Consider the following 24,152-nt stretch of genomic DNA (forward strand, 5'->3'; position numbering starts at 1 on the left):
ACTATCTGTCTTCCCTCAGATGTAAGTGTAACGGTCACGCCAGCGAGTGCGCTGAGGGGGAACATGGTGGCCTGGTCTGTTCCTGTCAACATCACACAGTGGGAGATGACTGCCAGAGATGTCACCCCTTTTACCAGGATAGACCCTGGGCCAGGGCCACTGGGGACTCCGCCAACGAGTGTTTGAGTGAGTAGCCTACTTGTGGGCTGCTGTCACAAACCCACCAGGTGCAGCCTACTGCAAAGGGCAGTGTTGAATTCAAGTGACAAGCTTAGGCTGTCAAAGGTCCCATAAAATCAATCAGTGTTCTGCCTTACATTAATCTCTAGTATATCTTAAAATATAGATTTCCTCATGTGCAGCTTTTGCATTTGTTGCATGCGCAAGTAGATATTATACTCACTTTGGAAAAAAGACTACAGTCTGACAATCAGTATGGCAACCAAGTGTTCATAGAAATTAAACTTGATTGACTTTATTGATTCTCATTATGCTGTAAATGGAATATGGTATTTAATTATTTTTTCACTATTCATGTGGATATTTGTATGTGTGAACACATGCATTGTGCATATGTACATATATTTGCAGGCAGCTTCTGTATGTATGAATTAGAATTAGTATTATCAGGTTTGGATCATCACACTGCACTTTTACTGAATGCTGTTGAGGACAAATTGTAATTGGCTGAGGGATAAAAACCATAAAGGAGAATGGCTCACAAATTGTATGTGTTTTTTGCTGAATTATATTAAACAGCAAGCTTGTTTTAATTACTCTTACTCTTGGTTCCAAGCAGATGGCGTCTTGAATAGAGTACTGCACCCAACTTAATCAATGCATTATATTAATAAATAAACACACGCCATATAAAAGACGCAGACTGTGGAAACATAATAATGAATACTCAGTGTAATTGCACATCTCTATCTGGCACAAAACTCATTTTGCCTCAGTTTGCCCCACCAACCTTTTATATTTCCGTGTCAGGCACTGGAACAGTCACCATAATATTCTCTCTGTGTTTGGGCAAAACATTTAGACAAAGGACATAGTTATATCTGCTGGTGATAATGATCAGCAAATGTGTATCAAGGAAATTAAATACACTAAATACACCAAGTCGTAAAATGTAAACTACATTAAAACCATGTAAACAGTAAATATGTAGATAATTATAAACAGTAGAAATTAAGTTGTGTTTAGACTTAATAAGACCATAATTTGTTTTATTACAATTTGTAAACAATTGTGTCAGGATGGGCAACACAGGTTGTTGATTGCCCATCACAACATGAGGGGTAAAATCTCAAAGAGACTTTGCATTATTTATGTTTTTGATTAATCTGTTAACATAAAAGGCTTAAAGCATAACTACCTTCTAAACAAAGTATTACCTAAACCACAACAATAGTAATGATTTCAAAACAACTTAGCACAGAACCAAAAGTTAGAAAAAAATGTGTCTTCAGGTTGCAAAGCAGTTTTTGAAAAAAAATTGCCTTGTAAATTTATCTCAGAATGCACTAAATTTTATGTTGGACAAAATTAATCTTTTATATTGTGTCTCTACTTTTAAAATAAGGTATGTAACATTTGTGGGCTTGAGGGGGCTGAGACGTTAGTTCTAGCTGATATCACGTTGGGGGAGCTGCAGCAGCACCATTTACAGTTTGAGACTGCTTTGGCTGCATGTAATTTTAGACTACTCTGAAATAAGGTGGAAGGGATAAGGTGCCTTTTCAGAATATATAAAGAAGGCCTAATCGAATAGAGGGAAAGTGATCTTTGGCTTTGCAGGAAAAGAAAGGAAAGTCATGTATGGCATTATTATTAGAGCTTACAATCATTTGCTGAACTTTAATACATTTGATATGCGTGCTGTTTAATTGTTGATGTATTTGCTTATGCTTGCTGTTTACATAGCTTATAGTGTATCCACAAGCCACTGTATACTGTAGCACCTGTTTGCACATGGAGTGATGTGCATGTTTTATGATTCGGTTTTTAACTTGAAAAATCCATAAAAATCCATAAAAAATAGACACAGTGCCAGGTAGGTCTTGTATGTCACATATCTTGATCGGTAACCCAGCAGCTGAGGAAAATCAGTGATTAGAATCAGTGTGTTACAGGTCATTGTAAAGATTTTTCTGTTGTAGACAATAATATGCATGTATGCATGATATCACTTGATATCATTCTCTTTACAATAAGTACTAATCTGCTGGCCACACATTTGCCGTGCTCTTGTATGAGGTACCATCTTAAACAACTTTCTATTTCTGTAAAATCAAAAGGTGTGAGATTAGTATTTGTGTAACAAGTATCTAGAGTGAAAAAAATATACCTGTCTTTTTTAGTATGACCTTTTGTTATTTTATAAAATCTCCATTAAAATGCATTGGTCTCGGCTATGTAAGAACACTATTAGCAGAGCTTTGAAGGAAAAAATGTGGAACTACAATATTACATGACATTTTCATAATGGACGTGGTCAGCATTCAGAGAACTGACAGATTTGCATAGTGACTTGCAATTAGCTGATGAAAACGTGAGATTTAACCTGCACATGACTTAAAATGTTAGAAAAACATCTCTGAAGGGTGATAGGACTGTTGGGAGTGGACCTGTTAGGTTTATAGACTTACTTACATCTTTTTGTCTTAACATGCTGTATGTAAAGCGTTTTGCTGGATATTCATTTATTCATCCACGCAGCTGGCATAAATGAACATTGGAAATAAATAGAGAGTATTTGTGCATATGGGCACATTTTCAGTGAAGCATTCCCCCCAATTTCCCTCTTCCTTCTTTTTTTCTTTCTCTTTCCGCATCTCACAAGGCTGATGGCTACTGTACTTGCTCTATATATGGAATATGGTCAGACTTTATATTCGGTCATTGATTGTCACTGACCATATAAGAACATCAGCTTCATAATGAGTCAACACACACACACATGCTCACACACAAAAATGTTCCCTCTCCTTCACCTTAGAGTGGATTTTCCTGTAAATATCTATATCTAGTATATCTATTGTGATTTTCTAGACTATTGCTGATTGCCAGGCAACAGGATTAAACAATCCATACAAGACATAACGTATTAGTTAGCTTTAGAGGGGCTGGTAGGCAGATTTTGTTACTTTTGGACAGAGCAAGGCTAGCTGTTTCCCCCAATTCTGATCTTCAATTCCCCCAATTCAACAAGAAAACAAATAAAAATGTCAAAACTGAACTGAACTGGGAATTTAAAGCTAATTTGTATATTTTGTACTTCAGTAGTCTGGCTATAACCTTTTTTCACATACCAATACAGTACACAGAAAAACAAAAATGATCAAAACTATAGTTAATTTATTAAAGAATGTAATGTAAGAGTTATAATAGTTATAATATAAAAGCAATTCTTCAAAACCTTTCAATCAAGCACAGTATAGCAACAACAACAGAACCTGACAGAGATAAAGTTATGTATATGGTGCACTCATGCAAATAAGAGGCAGCACCTAATTCACAAACACTTTGCAACATCGATTCCAATTATTGTGGCACAAAAAAGACATTTTGAAAGGTGGTGATAAGTCAAAACACGTGCAGTGCAATTATGTTAGCTATTTACAATGACTGCTATCACTGCTGATAGGAGCCGACAATTTCCAACACATCTGGCAAAAATGTCAAGTGTCTTGTTCAAGCAATATTTTAGCAAATAAGCTTTTAGCAGGGAGAATAAACTATAACAGACTCATGACCTTTTGGGGCTTAGAAAACCATAGAACCCAAGAATAAGAATAATTAAGATAAAAACTGAACTTTACAAAATAAACACCAAGTGACATACAAAAACTACTTCTTTTCTGCATTGGTGTATTTTGTCTCTTTAACACTCAACTATAAATCCTCTTTATCATGCTCTTATGGCCCTGCATGCAGTAAAAATAACTGCACGGATTTGAAACTCACTACTTAAATGTGTTGTTATCTCTCCATTTCAAATAATTAACTTGCAGCCTCATATATCACCCAGACATCCTGGAAAATTTAATTGTAGCACATTGTTTATAAAATGCGTGTTTAGCTCAGTCAGTGCAGTATGTGTTCGGATATTTGTGCACATATGCAAATGATATGAATCAAGCGTCACATTTCTCAAAGGTTCTGCATGTCAGGACAAGATAAAATAGTGTAGTGTCAGGAATGACAATCTATATCAGCCACAATGTCTGAAATAGTAGTGAACAAGCACAGTAGTTCAACATGTTAAAGTAACCCCACCGGTGGCCCTTGATGGAGTGTGTCATTATAATGTTTTGGTCAATTGGGCAAATTAGGAGGAGTAGTCCTCCCACATACAATGACACAATACCAACCTGCTTTAAAGATACAGTATGGTTTAATTATATACCTTTACTAAACCCCAACTGACAGCAACGTGTTTTTTGCCATTTTGTACCATTAATATGTTTGCCATAGCATAAGGGACTTTGGTATTGAATCTTAGACAGATTAACATGTGCAAATGAGTGGTTGGTTGATAACAAAACAAGATATGCTTCTGTCTTGGAGATAAAAAAAAGTGTCTCTAATATATTAATAATATATATCCTGGCCACTAAAAACAGCGCATGTTAATTGCAGTTATTGTAATTTAAGACATGAATTCAGCAGGCTGCCTCAGATTTAAAACTTCTTTCAAAGAGCAAAAAGAAAAGAAGTGACAATAATGTGTGACTATTACAGCTATCTTTGCTATTGTTATTGTGTGAATAGTAGTAGCAGGTGGTAGTAGTATGTGGTAAACAGCTTTAGGGGGGCTTTTTATGTGAGTGTTTAAGTGTTTTGTGAACACGTCTGAGTTTTTATTTGTAATTTCACAGTCAGTCCAGGTTGTTTGTCAAAACTTGATTTTGGACTATTGATTTTATTTTTTTTTTTGCTTTCTATGTGGTCTTAAAATAGGTGTGGAGAAATATGCAAAGAGTTGTGCAAGAGTTGTTTGTGTGTGTGTGTGTTTATGTGTGCGTATCGGGGGTGCAACAGGATGTCATTCTCATCAGGAGTCTCCCCCTCTGAGACTGAAATCATTTATAGCCCGAGCAGGTTGCTGTGGGTCTTCATAATGTTCGTTGTTTGTTTGATGTTGTCATCGGCTTAGCCTGAGGCTGTTCCAGTAGATGGACACTTTAAATCCTTCTTTGCCACTGTTTTAAGGTTGAAGGGTACAGTTGTAGCTGGAAGCCTGTGATCAATTTCTTGAATATCAATAGTGTGGTTCATAATACTGTATGTATATATATATATATATATATAAGCCTCCTGGTAGTACTCCTACTGTGAAATATGATAGATATAAAACTAGATTTAAGGCTAAATTCTGTTTAATCTCCCCTTGTATTTTTTGTTTTCGTGTGTTTGCTTTGTGAACTCATATTCTAGCTAGTAATTTAGGACAAAACAAGAAACATATGAACTACTACTGAACCCCAAACGCTTCTGCACAAATCAGATATTGTGTTGAATAGATGGTTCTCCCAGTTGCAAACAATCAAGCAGCAGGTGGGTAGAAAACTAATTGCCACAATGCCATGATAACTTATTCATGGTCATTTTTTAGGATTTAGGCTGTACCAGATATCCCCAACCCCGTGCCTCAGTCTGTCTAACAGGATGCTGTGGTCAGTCATGTCAAAGGCTGTGCTAAGGTCCAGCAATACAAGGACTGACTACATGCCATCATCGGCAGCCATTAAAAGGTCATTGGTGACCTTGAGCATTGTAGTCTCAGTGCTGTGATACTTTCGGAAACCATATTGAAACCTTTTTGAAAATGTTGTTATGTTCCAGTGCAGAGAGAAATTGTTTTGACACAATTTTTTCTAAAATGTTGTGATATAAAAGGTAACTTGGAAATTGGTCTATAGCTTTGAGGGAGAGGGATCCAGCCCAGTTTTTTTTTTTTTTTTAGCAGTGGGTTCACACAAGCAGTTTTAAAATAATCAGGGACACAACCAGTGGACAAGGAACTGTTAAAAACAGAAAGCAAAAGTAAAAACTTTGCTGGTATTACATCAAGAGGGCTGGAAGACACTCTCATATGCAATACTGTTTCTAAAAGTTCAGACAAGGTAACAGGATAAAACTGGTTAAAACTGTCTTGTTGCGGTTGAAGCACATCAGAGTAAGAGGCATTTGGGGTAATAGAGGCTCTAATTGACTCCACTTTATCAGTAAAATAAGATAAAAAACAATTCACAATCAGCATCACTTTCAGCTGGGGCAGAAGGAGGGGCTAGATTTACCAGATGATCGACACTCTTAAATAAAAATCTAGGGTTATGTTGATGGGTAGAAATAAGTTCTGAAAAATAGCATGTTCTTGCATCCAAACCGTATTTTTTCCATCTGCACTCTGCTTTCCTACATTCCCTTTTACAGCTGTGAATATTGTTGCTTATCCAAGGCTGCTTTCTTTCTGAGGACTATCCTTAAGAGGTGCAATAATATTTAGTGAAGACAAGCAGATGGAATTGAAATGTTCAGCTATATCATTGGTGTGGGAATAATCAGACAAGTGTAGGCTTTGACTATCAAACAAGGCGCAGAACTTTGAGACACTTTGCTCATTAAAGATGCGAGTACACAAGGAGTAGGGTAAGACAGTATAAATAACTGCTGACTCACAGTTAAAAACTATACATTTGTGGTCGGATAAAGTCATATCCAGTAATTCCACAGAGGTTATTTTTACACCCAGGGTAAATACAAGGTCCAATGTATGGCCTATGTGTTTGTTCACACACATACTGTTTCAAGTTAAAAGAAGTAGCAATGTTTAAAAAATCAGTAGCATGAACATTAGTGGAGTCATCAACATGGATATTAAAATCGCCACAAAGAACAACTCTGTCATAATTTAAAACAAGAGTGGATAAAAATTCAGGGAGTTCTGCTAAAAAGCTGCCAGTTGGTTTTAGGGGGTGATAAATAATAGCAAACATGGTCGGATGGAGACCGTCAAGTTTAAAACTGAGAACTTCAAAGGAAGAAAATTCATCTATAGCTACTTGATGACATTTAAAGCTCTTCCTATACACACTCACAGCTCATGCTGATCTCTCTGTAAGTTTTGTCTGTTTTCTACCCCCCGCCTGCGCTCTCACAATGATGGCAACCAGAAACCAGTCTTTTTTGATGAAAAATTGTGAAATATATTTAGAGTAGTTGTCAACATAATGCATACTAGTGTTAACTGATTTAGATTTTTCAACGCTCTATACAATTTTTGAGTTTGAAATCTGAAAGATATATTTTGACATGACTTCCCTTTCAGTGAGACCCATCCACATCCAAACCATATCCACTACAGCATAGTACAGTATGTACTCTCGCCACATTGCGTTTCCACCAAAGAATGTGTCTTGAGCAGTGTGATATAAATCTGAAATCTTCTGTTTCCCTCCCAAAACATAAATTGGCACCTGTCAACATCCTTCTACTTCATTTCCCGCTGAGTCCTTTCTGCCTCAACTGTCACATGGTCGCATCCGCATGATCCACATTACAGTTGCGCTCCATGTAGTGGAGTCTGGTCTGACTTGACTACGTGAGAGCCCCAAGAAGTCAGAATGGAAAGTGCACTGTGGGGGATAAGGGCTTTAATCAATGATAAATGTAAATGGTAAATGGACTGCACCTATACCATAGCAGGAAAGCGCTTTGTTGCAATTTTTGTCTCTCATTCGCCAAAGGTACCAAAAGTAACCCTATGATTAATGGACAACCCACTGTACATCCTGTGCTGTGCCACAACTGCCCTATTATATCTATTTATGTCAACATTTAATATATTTTTGGTAGATGAAGTAGCTAATTGTGACTTGGAACAGTCTGTATAATATACAGCTGTAACTGCAGGGGGTTGTGTTTGGTAGAGGAAAGTGAGAAAGTGGACAAAAGCATTAAAAAATCACTTTTAACAGTTACCATATTCAAACCATTTCAAAATTTTAAATCATTTGTTCTTCTGACTTGAAATGATGAGGTGAATAAATGTCCCAAGCATTGATTAAATGGATCAAATCAAGTTCATTAAGAAGTTTTATTTTTATTTAAGTATTATTAGCATACTTCCCATTTGTATTTGGATTAAAATATGCATAGCCTTCTTTCCTCCAGTTTGATCAACGTTACATGATGGAGTGTCTTTTTACACTCAAGATGAAGATGACGTTATATCCCTCTCTTAGTATTAGCACTGGTATCTGGCTCCTATCTACAGCAAAAACTGTCATGATTATTTAACATTAGAGGGATTAGTAAATGACCCTGATACTCCCTCAAAACAAAAAAATGAAAGTAACATCTAAGCATGTAATGCCTGTCAGTATGACTTAACAGTTGTCAACTGTTTTCTCAGTGAACTTAGTGAGTTTTATATAACAGCAGCTAAAGAACAAACTCAGCAAACTATTCTCTACTTTTCATTCAGTCAACTCACAGCAGTGAAACTTGTGTTTCTAAATTGAAAAATCTTAATGTTCTGCACAGTCTACAGAGCTGAGATTTTTCCTAAAAATAAAACTCCAAAATGATCAAACACGCCCTCGAAGGAACAGTTTGACATTTTGAGAAATGTGCTTATTCTCTTTCTTACTGAGTTAGATGAGAAGATCAATACCACTTTCATGTCTGTACAATGAATATGAAGCTAGAGCCAGCCGCCACTTAGCTTAGCATAAAAACTGGAAACAAAGGGAAACAACTAGCCTGGCTCTGTCCAAAGGTAAAAAAAAATACACTTACTAGCACCTCTAAAGCTAGCTAATTCACACGTTAGTATGTATATTGTTTGTTTAATCCATACACAAAGTTAAATATAAAAACAACAAGTTGTAGTTTTATGGGTGGTTATGTGCTGGCTGGGTGCAGTAAGTTCCTGGACGGAGCCACACTAGCTGTTTTCCCCCCGCTTTCTACGAATAAGCGCATTTCCCAAAATGTCAAACTATTCCTAGGAAGTCAGCCACACTAAAATAAATGTAATATAAAACAAACATATGACTCTTTGCTGTATTACAGCTAAAAAACAATGTTAAAGATTAAAACATACATAACATTACATGTACCAATTTGTACGTATCACTGTCATTACACAGTCCTTTGGCATGAATGGCGAGGAGTCAAGAGACTTGAGCACTCCTCTGGTGTGATAAACAATGTTAATGCATAATGAACAATGCTGCTTTTTTGTAAGACGTCTTATCAAAAATTCACATCTTAACCTAAGCACAAAGATAACAGGTGTAATAGTGTGTGGGTTAGGTAGAGGTCTGATTTGTCTGTAACAGTACACCAAAGGTCGTACAGATAGCATGATCCCTCATAGACTGGTTTCTTATCACTGCTGGTATTCTACTCTCTCGGCTAGTCCGACATCTCATTCGTCCAGCAAATGAAATGTAAAAATGAGAAATTACTGTGCCTGCAGGGATTGTGGTCCCTCTCTGCAATGCATCTTGCAACAGTATGAACAAATTATTCATATAAAGGGCAGAAGACAATGAGATGGTGGATTACATCACATCTCGTGCAGGTGAGGTGAGGTGGCAACCTCCTTTAGCCTCTCAAAACCATGCCTTGCTGCTGAAAGACATCTTATGCACAGTGCACTACATTTCATAATTCAACCATGAAAAGTTAGTGTTGCTTGTTTGTCGCAGACATTTTTTTTTTTCATTCTAACTGGTTTCATTGACCACTAAACTTTCCATGCTTTTTGCTATCACCAACACCAAAATAAAACATTCATAGTTTGGAACTAATATTCCAGCTAATAGCCTACATAACAGGGGTTCCATATTTTGTTATTATTTTATTCTTTCACTAATTTACATGTTATGTTCTTTTAATGTATGACATCATGTCATTTGGTGGGTAGTTCAGGAAGTATTTGCACCACAGTAGCTGATTTCTTGTGTTTTTTGGGTTTTCTTACAGAGCAAAGACTATCTTTGATCAAACATCTTATAACATTCAGATTGATGCTCACAAGAGTTAACCACCACCATTTTGATTATCAAAAGGATGATAATGCTAACAAGTCTGAAATCAAACTTGATATTGCATCTCTATGACTTGATTGTAATGGTTTTGCGCAGTACTACTATACCATACAGCAATAAGAGTTTATTCTGGGCTGTAAGGGGCTGTGTGCTGATAAAAGCACTGGAGATATAGAAGAACATGGCTTTCACTATGTGTCCAGGCTAATCGCTATGAAACAAAGCCCCAAGGAGCAATATGAGGGCAATGTCCACGCCTATATGGGCATGATATGCAAATTAAAGCCCTCAGCAGGATTCTGAAGTGCTGCAGGACCGGCCTCTCAAGAGAGGTTAGTGCCCTGGCTCATAGTCACTGAAGGCACTGGGCCATTTCTTTCCACACAGAGACAAGGCAGGAAGTGTTTTTGTAGTGAAGACATCGACTTACAAAAAGCTGTACAGAAGTTTCCTGACTTACTGTTATCGAACAAACCGCGTGTATGACACAATATAATGAATTTGTGACCATTCCTACCAACCTGCTTTGACAGGTTGTGACCATTAACACTAACCCCATCTCTTAGAAATTACATTATTAATACCAAACATGTTATGAAATAAAAGTAATTGCTGCCTGCATTATGTCATGTGGCAACAATATTTCAAGTGGAGGAAGTGCCACCTTTTTGTACAGCATGCAAGTCATAGGGAGAACGTCGGGGTGGATGGAGGGCATACAAGATGCAGGACTTTGATTCCAGAGACAGGGGGTTTCATCGCTTGTCCTGTATGTGATTAGGTTTCGTCAACAAAAGGCACTTTGAGGTTAAGGTTAGGGAAAGATCTCAGTTTCCGTTAAATGTAAAAGTTCAAGTAAACAAGTCCTGTCTTGTGCTTCAAGTCTCTTTTGACTTTTTCTACATTTAACTAAGACCACGATCTTTCCCTTAAGTGCTGATATTGTTGGAAAAACAAATGAAATACGTTGTCAGTAAACACAATTTTTCACAACTGAGAATGACTTCCGGATGGGAGCCGAAACGTCTCGATTCTGAAAACAGTGTCCGGATGACTACGACTGAAACCTTTTCTACGATTGTCAGTAAACAGTTATGATGGTTTATGATTATGATATTTATGATTATGACACATTCAGCGTGAACATTTTGCGACTTGGCAGATACATTCATTCATCAAAATATTTGTTGTTGCAAATTAATAGTATATAAACATAATTTCTAGGAGACAGGGTTGTTAACACAACAACAACCGGAACTGCAACTGCATTCTTGAACCATACCAGACCTTGTGTAAAGCTATGACCTAAAGTCACATTTTGTTTGTTTTTTTTCCTTTACTTGTTCGCCATAGCATATCATGCAAATACAGAAACATTTCCCTGTGTCTGCTATTGAGAAAAATTAAATTTATGGCTGAGAAGGCTGCAGATCACCACCAAAATGCCAAGTGGTGTTATATTCTAAAGTCTTTCTATTGTAAACCTGTACATTTCAGATCCGAAAAGCCCTTTGTGAAATATTGTGTTCATACTGAGTATGGAGCCTCCACAGTGGCAGAGACGCACAGGCTGTGTGGTCCCCAGGACAGTATTGAAGAAAGCATGTGGAAGATGTGGTTGTGGGTGGGCAGACCTAAATGTGATCAAGATGGCCAGATGGCTGTGGAAAGCTGTGTAGAGGTCTTTGTGTTAAACCTGTTGAAAAACAGCTTTAAGTGATTTGTCTCAGTTTCCCTTTGCCATACTTTCTGTGTGCACTGCTTCTAGCAATCTTCATCCAACATACACCCCCTTTAAACTGTTTTGCTACACTTATTGTACACACCTTTACCTACATGCTACAGTATTTTAACATGCTTATTATAATGTGTTTAATGGTTTAATGTCTCTTCTTTCAAGATAGGAGGTTGACAAGGCCAATATGTCATCATTATCAAAAGATGTTAATGTACATTACAATATTTTAAAAAATGCACCTAGAGTCATATAAAACACAGTTGGGAATTATCCAAAATAATTATAGTCACATACCCAATTTTTAGGTGCAGATAACCTAATATCCAAATAAAAACAGTTAAAAGAAAAGGAAAAAAAAAACAGGTACTGAACCAGGTGCAGCAAGTAATTAAAACATTAGCAAATATACTTTTGAACTTGCTGAGAGGGATGGGAAGCCAGATGTTCAGTTTGCCCTGAAGCTCATTTCAGGATAGAGGACCATAATTAAACAAACTAATTTTCCTCGCTTCAGTTCACACATAAAGTTACTTTTGACATACGTTATTGATAGACCTGAAGTTACGTGAGCAAAACATAATTTTGAGATATTTGTAAACTTTGTATAATAATAATATTAGAGTGTAGTGGGGAAAATAAAATCTGACAATTTAAAAGTAATACAAAAATAAAATACCCAACAAAAATAATAATAATAATAATAATAATAAAAGAGATAAGACATGTTGGAAAAAAAACGGTGTTCTAGCATTAATAAAAAGCTTTTTTTTAAAGATACGTTTCTGAGGATAGCCTGGGAGTATCAAACAGTCTCCCAGTATACATTCTGGATTACATCACATTGTATTAGATGTGTGTCAGGGTCAACATGAATTTGTACAACTAAAGGAAATTCAACAGAGGCTCAGGCTGTTGTTGACAGAACTGCCACCTGGCTATCAGCTAGCCTGACCAGCAGTGGCAGAACCACTAGCTGGCATGATAAAGATAGAGTGGATGGGAGCTGACAAGTAGAGCCGGCTGGTCGTATTTGTGTTCTAGTTGCCGACCAGTGCCAATCAGAACTGAGTCCATGCTGTAGCGACTTTCTATGTGGCGTGTCAGATTCTGTTTCCCTGTTAGGAGAGGGATTGCAGATGTGATAACAAGGGACTCAGCATTTGTCAAAAGATGCATGTTGTGTTCAAACTGCCACTCCTAGCAGTGCAAGGGGTACTGATTCCTACAGTAGCTTTTCATTTCATCAATCAGAACTACAATTTCACGACACATGCTTATAGCTGCACCAATCAATATTTTTAAATTAACAATAGTTAAAATTCCCATGTAATGTGAAAGGAGTAGCTTGTAGTGAAGAACCTGCAGAGAATTATCACCCGACTCTGTGGTTCCCTTCAGCTCTACAGAGCTTTTTAGCATTTTTCAGCTTATTGCTTTCAACTGCTTTCAATTCTTCAACAAGTTACTTTAAAAACTACATATAACATATATTACATATCACCTATCGAAAAGGTAATTACATTACTTTACATTACTCAACAGCAAAAGTAATTTGTTCCATTACTTGTTCCATTACTGTCTTGACTCACGGCTCTATCAAAGGTGCCTTTAAATAACTCCAAAGCCTCCACAGCCACACGTCTCATCTTCTGTACTTACACACCCTTCACACTCATACGATTCCATGTAGGCTTACCAGTGGTTAGCTAGTCAGCTTAAAAGAAACAACATTAAATTAGACAACTTTAGAGTTACTGGAAGGCGCATTTCTTGTTCCCAGGAGGTATTTCTCCTCGTTTGGTAGAGGCTAACTTCCTCATCCCACCTCCAGCCCTTGCACCAAGCTAACATATCCCGGGCCGGTCTATACACTGAACTCGCAGAGACAAAATTGATATCTAGCTCTAAGATAGTAGACAAGCTGACCCGAAAAGTAATTCTGTTATTAACAAAGCGTTACTGAGATTAGCAAATGTAATATAATTTGAAATTATAATCCCTTACTTATTGAAAATAATTTATTTATTTCTGTGACATGGTATTGCAAGCTTTACTGCCCAACAGTGCTGCACCAAACAAACAAAGTTAGCGACTAGCTAGTGAACATTGTGGAGCATTTAGCAGCTGAAGAGGCAGATATGTGTCAATGTTGTGTATATAGCGTGTTGTGCTGTGCCCAAGCAACCAAAACATTAATTAATGCAGGTTCAACCAGTAATAATGACAAGCTTGTTACTAGTCAAACGTGTTTATTACAAATATGAGAGGAGTTATTATAAAGGATGTAGGCTTTTCTAAGACTGTGTGAACCATAATTTACTCATAATAATTCCATGAAAGTAACACTAGTTAGAGCCAAATGAAACATAGAACTCTTTATTAAATCCCTTTTAAGTTTTTCACCACCAATCCCAAATTTCTACTGTGTTAGGTTTTAAAGCAACTGGTGATAATTTTTTATCTTTGAAATATGGTGAACACTGCTGAGACTCCTTATTAACAGGATGAAATAATCATATGGTTATTGCCAGCACAACAGAGATCTTGATTCATTATAAAATGGGCAATTTCACCTAAATCCCCCCTCAGGGTAACTGGTAAACTAAGGAGGGATTTGATGTGAGGGGTATGAGAGCTGTGATGGTGTATTATCACTTGAGTAATTTGTTCTTGTATAAACATGAATTACTGTTATCTAAGTGCCCCCTGACAGCCGATTGGCTCCTCATTAGGCCTGTGTGAAATGAGATTAGCAACGAGCCTCTAAATTATGATCCAATCCCAGAACACATAATCTCTCACACATAGCCTGTACCATCCCTCTGTCTCTTTCCTCCATCTATTTCTGTCTTCTCTCTTTTTACCTTGTTGCCTCCTTTGCCTACTTCTCCCCATGTGTCTGCTCTTTCCTCGTTCTTCACGTCTCTCCTCACTTGACCTCTGGCTGATTCTCTTTCTTGCTTTCTTTCCCTCGCTCGCAGAGTGTAACTGCAGTGGGAGGTCAGGCGATTGCGTGTTTGACATGGAGCAGTACCGGAGCACTGGCAGTGGGGGGCGCTGTGTGAGCTGCAGAGACAACACTGATGGGCCCCATTGTGAACGCTGCAGAGAGAACCACTACAGGAAATCTGCTGAAGAGCCCTGCCTCCCCTGCAACTGCAATATTAATGGTAAACTGCAGATACTTAATTGTTTTGATAATAACTTAAAAACCCTAATTATAATCCATGCTAATATCATTACTCACTACTTTTGTTTTCTCTGGCATGAGAAAATTAAATTATGGTTTAATTGGCACAATAAGGTACCATAAGCAAGATTTAGCTATAGACATATAGGACTCATAGGATTAATTGTTGCAGATTGTGTGGCCTAATGTTTTTAAATAGTTTATAATATTACGTTAATATTTACTCTAAGACATGGCATACTCAACTGCCAAACCTTGGCCAAGAGTAGAATCTTTTCTGATTCATAATTTATACAATCTTGTTCGGCTCATATCTTGCACATCTCATCAGATTTACCCTCGCCTCAGCTTCCCAAATGACCATTAAGGAAATCCATGACTTTACTCAGCCTTACTGTTGTAAATTGATCCAATTAACTCACTGAACATTATCAATGAAGAGACGCAGTGGTCATTAAACAGTCTAATTTTAAGTGGAGGGACATTAAATGTTTGGGATCTTAATTACACCATCATCAGGGTAAAGAGAGAGAACCAGAGGGAGAAATAAACAAATATATCAGCTATCTTTTCCTGAATAGTGTAAGGTGATTGAACAGGGCTGTTGGAGTCCATTAAATTGATAAAAAATTACAGTATAGCAGACTCCACCAGGCTTCCTTTTCTCTCATGTCCACAATGCCCCAGCTGGTCTTTTTTCTCCATTAACTAAAGCTACAGTGTGTCAGCTACAGTGTGGTTGCAAGGTAATATCCAGCTCTTCAAATCTCATCTCTTGGGTTTTTGAACAGAAATTCAATAACAGGTATTCAATTATCCCCGTCATGACAAATCATTAATGATATATTGATCCATTTCATGTGATTTACCAATAACATAACTGTTTCCCTTTTGTCCTCCTTCTCTCTTTGTACCCTTCACATTCTCTTTTTTCTTCTTGCACGATCCGTCTGCTGTCCCTCCCAGGTTCAGTGAGCCTGCAGTGTGATGTAGAAGGAAGGTGTGCATGTCGAGGTGGCGTGACAGGGGAAAAGTGTGACACATGTCGGGCTGACTTTCACTCGCTTGGCCCTGGTGGCTGCAGGTGAGCAAAACGCATAATCATAAACACAGACATATTGAAGCACAAGACTCACAAAAACAAAGCAAATTTTGAAAGGATGGCTAAAGAAGTGGTAAAAAAAATAGGCTTTTAAAAGAGAGAAGGGGTTAAAAGAAATAAACAGGTAAAACAGACACAGACTTAATTAATCTTCCCTGTTTTGCAATGTTACCATCTAACTTCCCCAAGCCTGAATTTATCAAACTACAAAGAAGCCGTAAACAAGAGGATTCTCATTTCTCTATGTGACACCACTGTGAATTAGTGACCTTCTTATCAGCAGGTACCACATTGTGCCAAATACCGTATCAAACTTCTAACAACCGCTCTAACAAGCAAGCCAACCTAGAGCACTATAATTTTCTACATGGAAACAGAAACTGGGGGGAAAATATCAACATTTAATTTAATCAAGAGTTCAACAAATATTTCACTCCAACTCTGAACAGGGTATTTAGGGTAATGTTTTCTCTAAAATTCCTATGTGTCACTGTCTTCTGTCCCTTGTGGTCTTTATACACATATATTTACTGAATTGTTTAATCAATATTATTATCTCCTTACTAAAATTTATGTTAATTTCATCGATCTTATCTGACAAGACAGTAGGACGGAGTTATCACAATCTGATCGCTCATCAGGGTTCCAGACTGCAACATAACATTTTTGTCTTCATGCAGCAAACTTCATATTATTTTTATTAGGCCTTGAATTACACAAAACAATCTGCATTGTTTACATTTGGCATTTAGCAGCTAAAGAACCAGATATTTCCCTCAAGAGCTGGTGGAGACAAAAACTAAACAGAGAGTAAATATTGGACTTACATTCATCAACTCACCTGAAACATGAATCCTCATGAGTGCTAATGTTGCATGTCTGGTGAATGTGTAAATAAGCAACTGTTTGCTAACAAGTTTGCCACATCAACTTTATAAGGAGATAATATGTCAGTGTTGTCAGCTATTGCAGGTTTAAGAAATGATTCAGAAATAACTGGAGGACAATGGCTCATTTTAGCCTCAACCTTCAGCATATTTGCATTACTACAATAGTTTATGTTTAGTTTATCACCCTGTGAATGATCAGGTAAATCAAAACACTGCTCTACTCTATGGAGACTGGCCTGTTGAAGTAACCTCAACTTCTGCAAACAATTGCCATGAATTTCATCCTGCTGCACATGGTCAGTGTTTTGGTTAGTCAGCCAGCCATCCTGATCAGGAGAAAAAGATGTTGTTTGAAGATCCCTCAGAACCAAGCCAGAGACCATGTGGTCTCCTCCATCTGTTACCATGGTGACAGGATCCAGCCTCTCTGCCTTCAGAAACTTCAGAGAACAACTTTAGCTGCAGCCAACCCCAAGAAAAAACTTTCCTGCTTTCCTCCAAATACAGTTGAATGCATAATGCTTTATATCTAGTTAGGAAGGGTTAGTGTAGTCTAGTTTTGCATAACATTTTGCATAACATCACTGATTCATACACCAACTATGTATTAGTAGGTTATTTATAGATCATTCATAATTCAACTTTGTAATACTAGCTAATTCAGTGCTTCTCTTCATTTATGACACTGGATTATTTAGAGTGCAGTCAATAAATGCTTCCATTTATTTAAAGAGATATTGTTTGGTGTTCTGTTGCAGAGACAAACTAACTACTGACTGGAAAAAGATCTCACAATTGTCAGATTGATGGCTGTTTACAGTTTTTCTCTATTAACTGAATAAGAACAAAATTAATACATTGATATTGAAATATTGTTTTTCTATATGTGTACTTAGCTGTGGTTTTGATCTTTTCAGAAAGCTACAAGAATGATCTCAGTGGGTTATAATTTGTATAATTATATTTAATTATATTATTTGCCTTTATTCCTAAGATATGAGACTGATACCTCTGAGGTCATGCACACTCACAGACTCAGTCTGGGTGTTTTTCTGCGTCCTTTGTTGCAGCTTGAAGATGCACTGACTTGCTGCATGCATTTTGATGATGAAAAGCACAGTCCAACTTTCTCTGACCTGAGAGCTCTCTTACTAAATATGCGTGCATATGTGCCTGCATATGTGAGTGCGTGCATGTGAGAAGCACGTTGTTGTATTTACATTCATAAGAAGTCTATTCTAGCTCTCCCTGACCCCCTCCACCTGCCGAGGAAACGTTAAATTGTGATGGTGTTGAATCACAATGACTTGTTTGGTGTTAATATTATTTCTACCACCTAACTGTGAATACTGTGAAAACAGAAAAACAAAAATTCATTTTTTGCTTTTGACAAGCAATTTTGATATTATTCTCTTGTTATTATTCAGCTCTACTGTTTCGGTTCAGTCTTACGACTCATGATCAGACTTGTTTCCAGACACAACAGGCACCTGTTTCCAGCAAAAAGCTCTGAGAAAACCATTCTACGCTTCCTGTGCAGCACCAAACCAGACAAAGTTAGCGACCAGCCAGAACAAAGTGGAACATTTGGCAGCTAAAGAAGATATTAGCTTAAGATAAAGACCCAGATCATTTTCTCAGCTGGTAGAGACCAAACTAGAGCTGAAATCAGAGTAAATATTGGATTTACATTAGCCAGGAGGTTAAAAAACACAACTCCAAAAGAATTCTAATGTTGCTTGATATCTGGTGGATGTGTAGGGAGCTAACATGTTCGCCATATTAGTGTTGTGTTTACAGTTTGTTTCCACTGCCCACAAATGGTCAAAAACACAGGTAATGCAGGTTTAAAGTGAGGCTCAAGATGAAGGAGGCTTTAGTGAAACCATTACTGATTAAAATCTTAACGTATGACCCGTGAAACTTATTTCCTTTATTGAATAGCATAAGTTTTGGTACTAAATTATAAATCAAAAGTGTACAATAATATTAGAGCTGATCCTTAGTTTATCATGGATTATTCTCACAGCCCAAATTCTATTAATACACACATACAGTATATGCATGCACACATGCCAACATGCACGCGCGCACACACACACACTACTTTCTCTCCCCATTCATGTAGCAAAATCAGGCTGTTGAGTGAGGTGTGAATTATGCAGACCACTGGAGCAGAAACGAGTAGAGACGGCTTGCCTTGGGATAATTGAATTATTTGTAATAGCACCTCATTAAAATATAGATTCTGTGTTACAGTTTCAAACAAAAGTAATCAATCAATGAAGGTGATCTAACAAATTTTTGATACAATCCAAGTCACTGCTGACACATACACCTCACTTGCTTTCATCAAGGTTGTTTACGCAGCATTTTAATTGTTGGATAGATTGTGTATTGAATCAAGCCTCTTAGCGTTGATGATTTGCTACAACTTGTTATTCGGGAGACCCAAGTTCAACCCTCAAGTGTCTATGTTGTTGAAGTGTCCTTGAGCAAGACACCCCACTGTTTCCAGGGTTACTGTTGTGTAGCTGACCATCTGTGATCTGGAAGGGGGCAAGCGAATAGAGAATACCCTTATGGAGAACAGTGAAGTTTAAATTGCCCTTGTCTTTAAAATTCTTGTTCCTTCTTTCACAATAACATGTTTTCTCCCACATACACGTCTGTTGAGTACAGTGGATTTAAATCTTTCATCTTCCCGTCACTCATTGTCTGTAGGCCGTGTGAGTGTGACCCCAGCGGGAGTGTGGACGACTGCTCTCCTCTGGATGGACATTGTTACTGTAAGCCAAAAGTGGAGGGATACAGCTGTGACAGGTGTGTTATAAACTTGTTGCTTATGTCACATATGTGTGCACATGACCTCTCACACATGGACACATGGTTACCAACGCAACTGTTAAAATCCACCACAATAGAACAACTGAGGCTATTATTCACGCCACTATAAGTCTTTATTTTAAGGACATTTACATTATCACTCCTAGATTTATTAGTAATGTAAAATACCTTGCTTGTTGAACATTACACCCAGCAGGCAGGTCAGCACATCCTACAGGTGCAGCAGAATGCTAAAATGAAAAGGTTTAGGGGCTAACAATCATTTTGACTATTTTGACAGTGAACATGACTGTTACAACATGTCAATAACCAAGTATCTGCTTCTCCCTGTCTGTTTCTATCTTGTTCCTCTGGGATACAGGATCAAACTGATAAACTCACTGTGACATTAGCAATACAACAAAACTGCCCCAGGTGTCAAACTATTGAATAATTCTGTGCTCCCAGTTTGTTGATTTTTTTTTTTTTCTGATTTCACGGCTCATTGAGCAGGCCCCTCTCCTGTGTAATGTGACTAGTGTAGTGGCTGATTTTTAGCAGTGTTTCTGTCCCACCCATATGCCAGATTTTGTCTGTAGGTCAGCGCTCAGGGTCTTTGCAGCTGAGCTCCATTTAGTCCCTTCTTCCTCAACACTGTAGTCTGCAGCAAACAGCACCCCAACTGCTGCACTGAGAACAACTTAAAGAGATTAGTAAGAATAAAGCTACAGCAAGGTTATGTTAAATAGCTGCAATGAGGCGTGTGCGCAGCATGTGCATGTTAATAACTTTTTTTCCAAGAACTTATGTGTATGTATGTGTGTACCTACAGATGCAAGCCAGGGTTTTTCAACCTACAAGAAGTAAACCCAACAGGCTGTCAACCGTGTTTCTGCTTTGGCCACTCACTGGCCTGCTCCTCGTCCAATTACTATGCTGCTATCAACATCACTTCTGACTTCACTGAAGGTATTGTCTAAGGCTCACCAACCATTAATGAGGTTCCCTTGTTACTGTGGGATTGTTATTACCCAGCTAAAATTAACAAGACCAACAATGTTTACTTTGTTCTCTCTGAATTTGGACCCTCTTCATTTAACTATCATGTATTTTACTGTGCTGTTATTTATTGGTGAATGTGTACTCTACTGTCTTGTGCATGTTGCTATGTTTCTTTGTATGTATCAACTTTATTGGATATGTTCTTTTATCCTATTTTTAGGGAGCTTTTTTAACATGTGGCCAGGGACACCAGATAAAAATGTGCCTTTTAGGTTAACTTTGGCTCATTTACAGTTACGGTGGCTCTGAGAGCTCAACGTGACACAACATGCAAATAGACAAAACACAAGCAAATTAGGAAATCATCTTCTCCAATATGACAACACATGTGCAGCATTTAGACAATAACGCTGCAAAGAAATAAAACAACTGGCAAACTTAAAAACACATTCATGAATTTGACTACACATATGCAGCATAACGAAACAAGCTGCAAACTCTGCACTGAAGTTGACTACCTGCAAAGATGTTGGAGAATGACCTATTAATAACTATTATTGCAGATAGTATGCAGATTTTTATTTTTATTTATTTTTTCTATACACCTAGTGTATGGTGTGTGTATAGTGTATATAGTGTACAAGCTAACATAGCCTGTTTTGTGTAAACCCACAACCATGGCAAAAACTTGCATGCCTGGGCATGTTTATGAGTTTTAGTGTCCCCTAGTGTCCCCTTTTCTTTGTAACTTGGGTTTTCTCTATTTGGTTGTGTTTATTGTAGTTGCAGCGTGTTTTCTGTATTTGCATGTGTTTTCTTTAGGTGCAGTGTGTTGAGTTCTCAAGGCCACAGTTCTTTTTTCTCTGTTGATCACAGATAAAATGAAACCAATAGAAAAATAGTCTCCTGTAAGAACCCAACTCCTTGTGAACACAACTTACTCTGACTGTCTGTGATGCAGAGGAGAATAGCTGTGACTCATGTTTTGTCTAATTTGACCTCCAGATCAGGATGGCTGGATTGGAGAGTTCTTTGGAGGGCAAGAGTACCCCCTGCTCTGGAAGGAAGGTGAAGTCTACTTGCTTCCTCTTACCGAGGAAGACATCGGCTTCTACAAAGCCCCTGGTGAGTCAGAATGCAAAATAATAGAGATTTGAGCTCATCCATGAGGACAGATCATTACCACAGGTTGGGTCAAATGGGTGGGTTACAGTCCCCAGGAAGATGTTTTAGTATTGTTGACAGTAATATTATTAGATAATAAATCCTTCAGTTGTTGCTCCTCTCGCCAATATGTAAATTTTATTAGCATTAGCAGAGCATCTGTAATAGCCATAGCTTGTTCCTGTTGTTCCTTAGTGAGATTAATCAGGGTCTGTGGCAACGGGTCATACGGCAGTTATTCTGACACCATTTCCTCCAATCCTTTATCAGAGCCATTAGAAGATAAGGGAATAAGCTGGCTCAGCTACAGGACTTAGGGCCCATTTCTATCAGCCGCCCCAGCAGCAAAGGCCTGATGGAATTGGATGTACTGGCCATGCTGGAGAAGCAACAAAGTGAAAATTGGCTTTCTTCTTGTCTCCACTAAGTCGGTTAGGCATCAACTCACAGCCCCTCCAGCCACCATGCAGTCCGCAGCCAGAAGCAAAACAGGAGCAATCCCATTAACTCCACATCCTGGAGGGTTAATGCCCAAAATGCGCAATCACAGAGAAGGACTCCATTTGGAGGCATCTTTTTTTAGAAAGATGAAATGCTTACAGCAGGATATAAAAAAGCCTAGTGGCCAGGCATAATTTGTAGAATTTCATTATCAATGCGTTGATAAGTCATGGATGTGTAAGTGTAACTGTTGTCAGTGTGTGTGTGTGTGTGTGTGTGTGTGTGTGTGTGTGTGTACACATAACGTGAATAAATCCATAATGAGTCCTTGCATGCTCCCTTTACATGCTTTGCCATATATATATATATATATATATATATATATATATATATATATATATATATATATATATATATATATGTGTGTGTAATTAAAAATGTACATAGTTAATAGCATTTTTTTAAGTTGCTTTCTTCTTCACACGGTCTATAGTGACGTCTCTGTTGGCCACAGCACACAGATTAGTGGCCCAACTAGCCGAGAGCAGCTTTGTGGCGGCCTGCTTATCTACTTTGCGCAGTGCTTGTTTATGTTGTTTCTCCATATAATAAATGCACAAATCTATTGCCTTGCCATCCCTATTAATGATCTAATTTTCTCTCGCCTTTTTTCGTTGTGGTGCATGTGTACAGTTACTTTAAAGATTAGACCAGAGTGGCAGCAGCTTTGGAAGCAGCTCTGGAATTTTCTCTCTCACTGCCACTGTCTCTGTTCTTTTTACTTTTAATTTGTATGTGTGCTGAAATCCCTCCACTGTGTTCTTGTTCAAAGTAAGAGATGATTCTGAGTGACAACTCCATGTCAAACATCATACAAAAAGCAATTTCTGTGATTCCCATGAATGTATCTGTCACTGTAGTTTGTCTTGGGCTTCAGCTGTCACATGAGGGACAGGATTCAATCATTGGCTTTTTTTATTGAATTAGTAGAGAGAGAGGAGTGTTTGGGAACTGCATTACTCACCAAGCTCCAGAAATATCAGCCGATACTACAGAGGACAAGACGTCACAGATATTCTCTTAATAATGCCTGAAAGGAGTTGTTGGACCAGACTAGGAGAGTTTGAGATAGCGTGAAAGAAAAAATTTAGAGAGAAAGAATTTCACTTGAGTTTCCTGAATTCCCCATGACAATCAGGCCAACATGGCACTTATGCCCTCACTCTTTTCACCTCTTCACCCTGATTGTCAAATGACCGACCCGGTCAGGACAACAGATTGCTCCTTCTTTTTCACTGCATGAAAACATTTCATTTCTGTAAACATCTTGATTTGTCCTCTCCCCTATTTCCCTTTCACTACTAGTGTGTCAAGTGCCCATGTCATGAATGCATGTAGGTAGATGTGTGTGAATGTGTATGCGTGAGTGCACTGCCACTTGTCCTCTTTCTGATCTTGGACATCTGCTTGACAGTTGACACAGGCGGAGTTCAAGTCCCTGTGGTGACTCAACAGACTGAACACTTGAGCGCAGCTGCCAGGAGCTATCATAGAGAAACATGAAGCACCTCCCTAAACAGTTGCTTTGACCTGCCTCCAGCAACTGTGGTCACCACTTGAATCTGCTGGACAGTAACTGTGGCTCCGATGGCTGAGCAGCTTTTCATGCTGAAGGGGACATCATCTAACATAAGTCCTTACAGCCATCTGTTGAGAAGCTTGCAATGTTGAT

At 38.0% G+C, this 24,152-nt stretch overlaps 1 protein-coding gene across 1 annotated transcript in view; it reads left to right on the plus strand.

Annotated features, from left to right (window-relative positions):
- lamc3 (laminin, gamma 3) overlaps positions 1–24,152 on the plus strand; it is a 101,367-nt gene that overhangs the window by 30,225 nt on the left and 46,990 nt on the right. The window contains exons 4-9 of the mRNA XM_044175459.1: positions 20–186; positions 14,787–14,975; positions 15,962–16,079; positions 19,712–19,810; positions 20,646–20,782; positions 21,821–21,940. Coding sequence (XP_044031394.1) covers positions 20–186; positions 14,787–14,975; positions 15,962–16,079; positions 19,712–19,810; positions 20,646–20,782; positions 21,821–21,940 — 830 coding nt within the window. The remainder of the gene's footprint in view (positions 1–19; positions 187–14,786; positions 14,976–15,961; positions 16,080–19,711; positions 19,811–20,645; positions 20,783–21,820; positions 21,941–24,152) is intronic.

Source organism: Siniperca chuatsi, linkage group LG18, assembly GCF_020085105.1.
Source record: "Siniperca chuatsi isolate FFG_IHB_CAS linkage group LG18, ASM2008510v1, whole genome shotgun sequence".
NCBI classification, from domain to species: Eukaryota; Metazoa; Chordata; class Actinopteri; order Centrarchiformes; family Sinipercidae; genus Siniperca; species Siniperca chuatsi.